The 11,019-nt window shown below is 44.2% G+C and overlaps 1 protein-coding gene across 1 annotated transcript; it reads right to left on the reverse strand.

Annotated features, from left to right (window-relative positions):
• Window positions 1–7,546: 7,546 nt before the first annotated feature.
• On the reverse strand, window positions 7,547–10,422 carry HOXA5 (homeobox A5). The gene is made up of 2 exons (XM_014894185.2): window positions 9,612–10,422; window positions 7,547–8,632 (listed from the first exon to the last, which is right to left on the reverse strand). The coding sequence occupies exons 1-2, from the start codon at window positions 10,171–10,173 to the stop codon at window positions 8,382–8,384; spliced, it is 813 nt and encodes a 270-aa protein (XP_014749671.1). The 5' UTR covers window positions 10,174–10,422; the 3' UTR covers window positions 7,547–8,381.
• Window positions 10,423–11,019: the final 597 nt, after the last annotated feature.

Here is an 11,019-nt window from a genome sequence, read left to right on the forward strand (position 1 = left end):
TGTATCGACTGTATTCCTTTCTTTGTTCCTGGGAATGATACAGCCCCGAGGCTGCTCTTGCCTCCGCGGATGAGAGCGTCCTTCCCGATGGGCGCTGCCGGGGCAATGTTGGCATTTTTGCCCCAAGTTCAGCATTTGGTAAAAGCGTTGGTCTCCCTGGCACTGAGCTCCTCTTAACAGCAGGATAGTTGAAGGGGTTTGCTCACTCTGTCCTGGTGCGCTTAAATAAACACACGTAAAATGTGATTTGTGCCCGGATTTTAAATGAATGGTCTTTTGAGAAGACCTTCCACGCCAGAGAGCAGCGTGCTGAATGTAGAGGGTGAAAAGACAGAAAGAGTTCGTCTGAAATTATTAACTGTTCTGTTCTAGCCTGTTGTCTTTTTTTCTTTTCTTTTCTTTTTGTTTTATTTTTCTTTTTTCTTTTTTCTTTTTTCTTTTTTTTTTTTTTTTTCTGAGGGGGGACACAACTTAAACAATAATTATAATGAGTCAATATTTATGTAAGACGCGGTTTCAACTTCTTTGAATTTATTTTCATTTATATTTTTATTCTAAACCAGATCTAAAATATGGAATCCGGACTACTAATTGTTTTAGTGAGGAAGTAAATGGATTTCTGTCACCTACTCTTGAGTAAGCCGGTTATAGTAACAGCTTTCATTCTGGGTATATCAAAGACGCATTGTTATTCTTGGAAACAATCCGCCTGCTATTCTCTAACAAAATAGATATTTGGCTACGGTTTTTAGCTTGTTATCAGGCTTCGCTCTTACACCAAATAAATAGTCTGGATGTGAAAGGTTATATACTATCTCCAGAGCGGGCAGGCTCCCTAAATGTGCGGTGCCAGGGCTCGCTACAAGTGAGCAGCAGCAACAACTTGTGAACAGCGTCTACACGCCGAGCAAACACTTGCATTACACACTTTCCAGCCTTCAGCAGGTACTTTAGGCACAATCTCCGATAATCACTTTGGCTAATCTGCTATCTAACCTCTCGCGTACTTGTTCCCAAGATACAGCACTCGCCTGCCACGATCCAGCTGTGTCTCTGGCAAATAATTCACGCGTACCAGTTACACAGAGGCCGGTGTAGGCTGCTGCCTTGGGGGTGGAAAGGCAGCAATGCGTGCTTGGGGGTGAGGTGCGCTCTTTCTCGGATTTCCTTGTCGCACTGTCCCCTCCTCCACACCTTTCAGGTCTGATTATGGCTATTTGGGAATATCCTTTCCCTCTTCCACCAACCTTAAAATTTTCCTCAGCCTTAAAATTTCAACCTGAATCCCGTCTGCGATGATGTCCTCCAAAATGAAGTTGCTTGAGCAATATTGGCTAGTTCTCCCAGCAGACACGTCTAACCAAGGAGCTAAAGCTTTTACTAAGAGGCGGCACTGGGAACAAAAAATCCCAGCAATGTGGGAATCTCTCTGCGCTAAGAAATTCCACTAAACTTTTTCTTGGAAGGGTGAAGAGGGGTGGGTGGTGAGAGGAAAAATAACGCGTCCTACTCCAAAGTTCGCTGGGAACTGCAGCCTCGGGTAATTCCAGAAGGCTGTGAGAACCCTCCAAATCACGGAGAGGCACAGGGCGCCAGCTTTTCCGTAATATTTTCCATGGGTATCGCAACACGTCTCCACCGCTCCGCATTTTAAACGAGCTCCTTCGGACCAAACATATAGCCCGTATTATCTCCGGCATGTCCTGTTTAAGCACAGTTTAGCGGTCGCTACAGAAATGAGAGCAAAAACAAAGACGCGGCTAGGATCGATACACGCGTTAATAGCTTCGCTCCTATCTTATCTTCCTGCCATTTTGCAAAGTGAGAAGGCTTAACATTAAACCTCTTAGAGCAGGTTATTATATAATAAACAAGGGTGAGGCATTTTGCTACCTGACTTTTGGAGGAGGCAACATCAGTGGCTTCTGTGGGGGTAACACGCATGTTTACCTGCCGCGGCTGAACCCGAGATATTCAGACACAAATGTGGCTGATAATTCAAGATGAAATACAACGTGTATTACTCTTGAAAAGAGGAATTTTCTATCCTTTCCTTGGTAATTGAGGTCATTCAGCCAGTAGGGTTCACCTGGAGTCCATACTGTGATACACACGTAACTCAAAGCTATTTTATCTTTTGTGCTGATAGTCAAGATCTCGGCTATAACATTGACATCAAACTCTGTCTGGGCGAATGACTAAGAGTGGTGCAAAACGTAAACTTTTGACCCTCAACTTTTTGACCTGCAGTTGTAACGCCCTTAACCACAAAGATATACAAAAGCTATGCAGCTTCTTTTAGGAGTAAGAGACTCGCACTGTTTGTTTCAATACTTCTGCTGTTTTCCCCAGTTTTCTAAGGGCGTTTTTTTTTTTTTTCTTGCTGCCGAGAAATCGGATACTTTTGCATTTTTAACTAATTTTTTTTCTTAATCTCGCAGCTTTGTAAAATGCTTTTAGATCAGTTTGCACAGCCTTTCGGCAGCGTTGGAGGGAAGCCTGTTACTCAAAGGCGCTATATGGTTACAATTGCAGGTGAAATGCTGGGTAAGTTCTGGGCGTGAGGTTGGAAGGAATGGAGCGACGAGCGTTTGGGGAAAAGGTGCAGCACTCTGCTGAAGGGTTTTAGTCATTTCTCCTTGATTTAAACATAAAGAAACAAGTCTAATTGTTTGCGAAGCCTTGTCTAGGCAAACGAGTTGACTGTGAACTTGGTCTAAAGCGAGCTCTGCTGGTGATTCCTAGGGTGTGCAGATTTATCTTTTCTGCATTTACTTAACCTGGCAGTGAACTGCACGGGCTGCCATTTATTATCCGGAGACAGACTTCACCTCAAGCAAGGACTGTTCCACAAAATTGCAATAATTACCCAATAACCTTCATAGCAAATATTATTATTGAAAAGACATTTTTTGGGGGGAGGGGATATAGAAAAGATTCCTTTTGCGTGTTATAAGGCAAAATCCATGCAAATTTTACACGCTCTCTGTGTCAGATTTGAAATTGTTTGTGCGCGTAGCTACAGGAACATGTGACTGGGGTGGTCCATGAGTATTCGCCTTACAGAGAGACATTAGTGAAGATGCTTTAATTTGAAAGGGATAATATTTTCAAAGATGGCCAGACGAGTGTGGGAACTGTGGTTTTCCGCTCTAGCTAGTAACCCCAGCCTCAAATCGGGGAGATTTTGAGCGCAGAAAGAGAAAGGACTGAAAAAGCCAACGACATCTTAACTTGGTCAGGAGATTTACTCATGTCTGCATTAAATGCGTTAAATCTGTGTTTGCGGGGAGGGAAAAGGCATTGCTCCCGTATTCAAGGTTTGAAATATAAACCTCCTGATCTCCCCCTTCATGATCAGTTCCATTCAATTTCCCATGAAGCAAATTGCAAGCTCCTCTGTTGTCACCCTTCCACAGATACACACTTACTAAATGTAAGGAAATGGCAGAATAATAATTTCCCTGTAATGTTCTGAAATTAGGGCGTTTGCATGGTTTAGACAAGGCTGCAGAGCTGTAATTTACGGATGACTTTCCGTTGGATTGCTATACTTCTGGTTTAGAGAAAGTTATGTCTCACAAAGCCACCAGTTCCACACATTAAGAGAGCTGCCTAATCTTTAATTGGTTTTACACTTAGACATGATACACTGCACGCAAGTATTTCTTTCAAAGGGTTTGGTAAACTGTATTTCAAATCGCAGAACACAACTTGCCATTCCTAAAATAGGAAAAACTCGCACATATTAATCCCCCAAACTCATCAGAAAAATAACTTGTGAAGATAAAACCTCTCTCCTGATTCCCAAAGATAATTTCCCATGACGTTTTCCCTTGGAAAACAATTCGGACCTGGGACTATTTTCACAGAGTTCGGCAGTCTGGGCTCGTTTGAATTTCAAATTTCAAAGCGTATTAGGAAATCTTAATGCATTTCTGGGTTTGAATGGTTTCAACTGTGATGCTTAGTACAGGGCAGGGCCAGAAATATGGTGAAGTTGTAATTTCTAGCTAACTTTCTTTTGTTGCTAATGTTTCTTGCAGTACAGGAGGGTTTATATGCTTCTGGACTTAGGGATATTTTTCTTCTCTGTAGTTCTCGAACCTCTGTACATGGTTTTGCGTGGGATATGGTCCAGAAGCCACATTCAAAAATGTGGAAAATACATACTAGCAAATCTTTTCACTCTAGGCAATGAAAAATTACAATCCGGGATGATATCCAGGATCCTAAAATATTAGTCGAACGGGTGTCCGTGCGTGCTTGTATATTGGCCAGTTAATTCAAATTGCGCAGAGTTGTTAAATACTGAGTAATCATGAGCTGTTTGTGTCTAGTATTATTCCCACCTACAAACAAAGGGTTTTCCTTGGAAAAGGACCCATATACAAACGAAGACCAAACTTTTAAGGGTTTTTCATGCCTTGCCTCAAACGATAAAATTTTATGGCGTATAGTATAGTATAATATAATACACGCCTATCATATACAACTTTCTGATATTCCTATCGACGAAAATGTGTCAACTAGAGTACTATAAAATCTCCAGCTCTTTTTAAGGAAATTATTTTCAAATGTGCATTTGGATATGCTGATTTAAAGACTTTCTCATTTTTTAAATACGAAATACATGCAGATATGTTTGTTTAGTGCTGACAGGAAGGATCGACAGACACAAAGGCATCAGACTCTATTTATCTTCCACAAAGGTTGACTTTAAATATTAGATGTTTTTTAAAAACATTTGAGCACTTTGGGATTAACCCACCTTAGATACTACCATTTCTTTAAAGACAAATAAATTTAAGATAGGAATCAGTCAGCAATATGAAGACCTTGCAGAGGGACACAACAACCTTACCCTCCTAAAACCCTGCGCCTTTCTCCCATTTTTGCTCACAGTAGCCAAACCAACCTAAACCACAACATTCAAATCACAAAGCACTAGCGAAATAAAACAAAGACCATTTCTCACATCAAACCACTCCATTCTTTTGCAAACCCGACTTTATGACACATAAAGGAAAACAATGCAATCTGCTGAATCAATGTTAATCCAAACCTGTGCAGAGAAGGAGATACCTACAGCTGGTTTGGAGAGATAGATAGATAGATAGATAGATAGATAGATAGATAGATAGATAGATAGATAGACAGATAGATAATAGGCAATTCTCAAAATTCTACCCTAGCCCCTGAGTAGTCTGTTTATACCCCCCTAGATCACTCGCCAAAGTAACAGCTCTGAGGATAAGGATCAGGCCTTAATGTTACCCAGAGAAAGATAGAGTTCCTTTCACCCTTTCATTCAAGTCCTGGAAATTCAAAGACTGAAGTTAAATCCGGCCATAAAGTTTATTGCTGAGTAATCACACTCTAGTGAGAACAGTCCACTTAAATAAAAAGAATGTTGAAGTAAACACGCAGCTGGGGCCTACCCCACAATGGCAGCCAGCAATATAAGGCAGAAAGGGAGAGAGCGGAGATAGGGGGATATTTACAATCTTCAATAAACCAAGCCCGTATTTCATAATTTGCAGCACTCTAATGACCTGTAGTCTCTTGTATTAATGCTACAAGTTACAGTCAATTGGTTCGCTTAAAAAAAAAAAAAAAAAAAAAAAAAAAAAGGAAGTCACAGGAACATATATATGTGTACACACATACACACCCTTTGTGTACATGAATACACCAACATTAGACACATATATGCATCTGCACGGCTTCAGACAGACGTACAAACTGATTTGTACATGCAGGCACACATGTATGTAATTTAAATATATTTCTATTTATGCAATTACGTATAGAATCAGGAAAAAGTTATAGCAACGTTATAAATGCGCATCCCCAAAACACACTACGCGCTCGCAGATGTACATATACGCATAGCTAAAGCTTTCTGCACAACCCAATGCAGAAAATATGTAAGCACTCCAGTACAGTCTGTGCCATTTTAATACTGGCTCTGATGTGCAACATATTTCACCAATCCAAAGATTATTACCATATCATCACGCCTCCAACTCGATCATGCCTACATAAGATACTGCCCAGATAATATCAAGCCTAATCTATTTTGTTTCCCCCTTTTTTTAATCGCCTGCAGTAACTACTCTTTGCTAAACAAAACCTCTCCAAACTTGGAGAGTCTATTGGAGCAAAGGAAGTAATTATCTTCTGCGGTAGTCAAAGTGATTAAAGCTAGGCCCCAAAATCCATCTCTGCCAAAGTCGCTTATTGTGGTTTACTTTGATTTGATCGTTAAAATAGAGAGCTAGCTGCTGCGAGTGAAGGGATGGGGGGGAGGTATTTGCAGCGCAACCTGGATCATTAGTGCTTGATCCTGCCTCTCGGGCTCGGTGGGACCGTCCTGAAAACCTCCAGGCGGAGAGGAAGGGAAAGAGAAAGAGAAAGAGAAAGAAAGAGAGAGGCGAGAGGCAGCGAGAGCGAGCAGGAGCCTCGGCTTCCCCACTGTACAAATAAACTTTAAGGAACTTGTGCACAAAACTTACCTTTGACTTGCAAGGAGCCATTTTTCACATAGTACTGAGAACTTGTGGTTTGGATACTTCTGTCCCTAAACCTGACAATTTGAATGGCCAGGAGGCACACGTAGCCTGCAAAAGAGTCAAATGAAGTCCAGCGTCAGTGAGATTATATGTTATGTGGTATATAATGTTGGATGTCAACTCCCCAAAACCATAAAACTTACTTTAATGGCACCACGTGACTTTTTATAGCCAGTGAGCCTATCTGTCTGTGCTATGGATGATTTTACGATCTAATTCATAGACAAAACCCTATTCATTTGGCACCCAAATGTCATATAGCCGGAACTGGGGCTTATAAAGTTTACTGTTTTATAACTTTTAAGGGAAGGCATCAATGTAACCAGTCAGTAAATGTGCAAATCTTTAGTTGCTCTTAGAAGCTCAGAAGAGTTAACCATTCAAGCTCTGATGGGGTAAGTAACATTGCGTTTATAGCAAACTAATTGTAGCGAAGAAAACCAAAAATCTTTAAAGAGTGGGAATGTGGCTAGAGAGGGTTACTAATAGACGCAGAGGGCTTGGACATGGCTGTCCTAAAATATACTTAGTGAAACCACAGGAGAAATTCTAGAGCGATGCAAACACACCCTGGAGTTCGCAGTGTATTTTAACAAAGCACATGGTTTGGGGTTTGGGTTGTGGGGTTTTTTGGGTGTTTCCCCCCCTCCCCCCGCTTTTTTTTTTTTTTTTTTTTAATTGTAACCATCAGCAAACAGTTAGCAGTTGATTCAGCCACAAAGGGTGTTGATTGTGGTCCTGCGATGCAGCTTTCCACCTAGCGAGAAACAAGTAAGGAAGAACTTATGGTCAAACTTTCAATTAAAAATACTGGTAGCGGACAATTGCAGCAATCACCATATGCAACGTGCAGTAGGAGCCAGGTAAAATATTATAACAAACTCTGCACGGGCTAATTTTTTTTTTTTTCCTTTTCAGAGGCAAATCAGGAAGCACAACTTCTTGCTTTGCACAAATCAGATCACAAAAGCTTTACAATAGAAAGTTTATTTTTTTGTTGATTTCCAGTCAGGTTTTTTTAAAAACAAATAATAATAATAAAAAAAAAAAGCTGATCACAGTTTGCTCAAACAGCCAGACTTTGACTATATTTGTAACTTTGTTCACAAAAAACATACATCACAGAAGCTGCGCTTAATAAGAGCCACTTCTAAGAGTTCGTGCAAAGAGTCATATACAAAGGCACAGCAAGGACATACTGCTTGGAATCACAGTTTTCGTCACAGATTCACTATTCACTACACGTAGGACAAGTTCAGTTGATTTCATCATTTCACCTCTACAACAGCATTAATTACACAGGAATTATATAGGTAGTTTGAATAAAAATATTTTTAACAGCTTGGAGCTATACAGACATTAACACTTGACCACACATGCACAGTTAAGCAGGTTGAGTGCAACACATAACATTTGTACTAAACCGGGGGAGGGTTTCCTTTCTCTCTCTCCTTTTTTTTTTAACTTCTTTTTTTTCCCTTTTTGTTCTTTTTTGTTTAGTTTTGTTTTGTTTTAACAGTTACTTCAAGTAACACAGCTCGCTTCATATAAATAAGTTAAAACATCTATTATTTTTTTCAAGACAAAGCCATTCAAGACAAAGAAATGTACGATAAAAGCAGATCTACTTATACACGCGAGAGAATGGTAATAAACAGGCTCATGATTAAAAGATGAATAAGGGCGACAAGAACAGGGTTTCTTCACAGAAGTAACACAAGGAAGTTTTAGAAAGTCAACTTAGTACTGACATGAGACGACGCAGGGTCAGCTAATACTGCTCAGTACTTTTAATTGATCAAACGCTTAGGGACGGAATGCCCCTCCTGCAGCTGCCATGCTCATACTTTTCAGCTTATTATCCTTTTTCCATTTCATTCTCCTGTTTTGGAACCAGATCTTTATTTGTCTCTCTGAGAGGCAAAGAGCATGTGCTATTTCAATCCTTCTTCTGCGGGTCAGGTATCTATTGAAGTGAAATTCCTTTTCGAGCTCCAAGGTCTGATAGCGGGTGTAAGCAGTCCGAGCCCTTTTCCCTTCTGGTCCCCCTATGTTGTCTGGAAGAGAAAAGTACATGATTTAGATTCTCAGCAGTCTCTCGGAGCCTTCGTGTCTCATTGCAGCTACCAGCGACCAGGACCGTTATTCTCAGTCCTGCTTGGTTTTTGTTTCTGGTTTGGATAAGCGCTCAACAAGTTTCCCCCTCCAGCCCCTCTTAGGAAAGGCTTGGGGGAGGGGGATTTGGTAGTCTCGGTAAGTTTTCGCTTGGATTTGCCATTCGATTTTTTTTTAAATTTAAATTTCTTCAGTTTATTTTTTTTAATGTTATTTTTAAATAAGGTTAATTCTCCCCCATGCCTCCCTCAGATAAGCTGGTTTGGAGGATGTATCTGCTGATAGCTGGTTTTTCAGAGCTGAGAGAACGAGGCTGAGGCGTGCAGCCCTTTCCCACGGCAGAGCTGGGGAAGGCTCTGGGAGGCAGGGAGCCTCCGGCCGCTCTCCCAGCAGCGAGGGCAGGGCAGGTACCCGGGGCTGAAAGTTGCTTCGCTCTCCCGCTCCCCTCAAGCCCTCTACCCCGAGTTTGGGGCGACTCGCCCTCCCCCCTCCCCCACGGCTTCCCAGCAGTGAAAACTGCCCTTCTCGCCCTTTCCTATTCTCTTTTTAATACGTCTAAGCAAAATAAATGGGGTCAGCCGCGCCGTTCCCACTGGAAGATCCCCCATCTAGAGGAGAGCCGGGAGCAGGCTCTGCTCCCGATCTCCCTTCGGCAAGGCTCCTTCTACTCCCCCCGCCGGCGCTGGGAGCCAGGCGGGCGGTGTTTTCGGGGCCGAGTGTTTTTTTTTCCTTTCGGGGGGGACTCGCCCAGAGAAGGGAGCGTGCTTCCCTGCGAGCAGAGTTGTGGTGTGCGCGGAGACTGCCCGCTCTCACGCCCTCCTCTCCCCCTTTCCCCGACCTTGCTCGGCGCAGCCACCCGGTTTACATTAAATCCTCCTTTTCCTCCAGAGAAATAAAGAAAGAACAGGGTATTTGCTTTACCATGACTTATGTGCAGTTTTCGCATCCAGGGGTAGATCTGGGGCTGTGAAGGCTGGGCTGTGCTTTGGTCAGTCGGGGCACTTGCCTGCTCGCTGCTTGCTGGAGTGTCTTCCTCAGTCCCAGACGAGGTGCCAACCCCGTCTCTGCTGATGTGCGTGTTGCTGCTGGAATTGGACGAAGTGCTGGTGGAGTTGGCGAGGGAGTTTTTCACCCCGTGGTGACTCTCGCTGACAGGCGAACCGGCCACGGCGGTGCAGGGCAGAGGGTCAGGGGGAGGCGAGTGGGAAGACGTCGCGGGCTGGTTGTACCTGGGCTCTGTCGAGGCAGAGGTGGTGTTGGCCGGGTAACTGCGGGGTCTCTCATTGGCACCAAAGTGAGTGGAAGCAGAGCGCCCGACGCTGAGGTCCATGCCATTGTAGCCGTATCCGTACCTGCCGGAGTGCATGCTGGCGGAGTCCCTGTATTGCTCGCTCACCGAGCTGTGATCTCCATAATTATGTAACTGGTAGTCCGGGCCATTTGGATAGCGACCGCAAAATGAGTTTACAAAATAAGAGCTCATTTGTTTTTTGATATGTGTGCTTGATTTGTGGCTCTTGGTCGTTTTGTGCGTCTATAGCACCCTTGCACAATTTATGATGAATTATGGAAATGACTGGGACATGTACTTGGTTCCCTCCTACGTAGGCACCCAAATATGGGGTACGGCTTCACATCACGTGCTTTTGTTGTCCAGTCGTAAATCCTGCCTGATGACCTCTAGAGGTAAACTCGTGCACTGGTGGGGGAGCTGGGAGGGCGCGGGCGGCCCGGGGCGCGCCTCCCGTGCGCGCCGCCGCCGCCGCCTCCCGCCCGTCCGCCGGCCTCCAGCGCCACCCGCTGGCGGCGCGGGGGATGGCGGCGGCTCCGCGGGGTCGGCCCGGGGTGACGGCCCCCGACGGCGGCGCGGAGCGGCGCGGAGCGGAGCGGGGCTCTCCGCCACCGGCACAGGGAACCGGCCGCGAGGCTGCGGGGCCGACGGGCATTGCTCGTCCGAGCCGGCCGCCGGGGAGCGGGGTGTGCAGAGAGGGCTCCGCTTTGTGCCTGCCTTCTCCTCCGTGCCAGGCTTATTTACACCAGTTCGCAAATCCTATACGATCCGTTCTCGGGTGCTGGCAAGGCTTATGTCCATTCTACGTATTATATATGTATATGTAATTTCCCCCACACTTATTCCCGTGCCGGAGATTTCGAAAGGCAGTCGGGTCCTGCCGGTGTGAAATGGCAGATATCTATTAAAGATAAATATCGTGCAGCGTTTTCCCAACTAGGGGGTCAAATTCCAGGCGACTTTACGGCTGCCGCTATTTCATCGCCTCTCGGAAGGGAAAAAATCCTCTAAATGCGGCGGTGGCCATTTTGCATTACG

This window comes from Sturnus vulgaris, chromosome 1 (assembly GCF_052056855.1).
Source record: "Sturnus vulgaris isolate bStuVul1 chromosome 1, bStuVul1.hap1, whole genome shotgun sequence".
NCBI lineage: Eukaryota > Metazoa > Chordata > Aves > Passeriformes > Sturnidae > Sturnus > Sturnus vulgaris.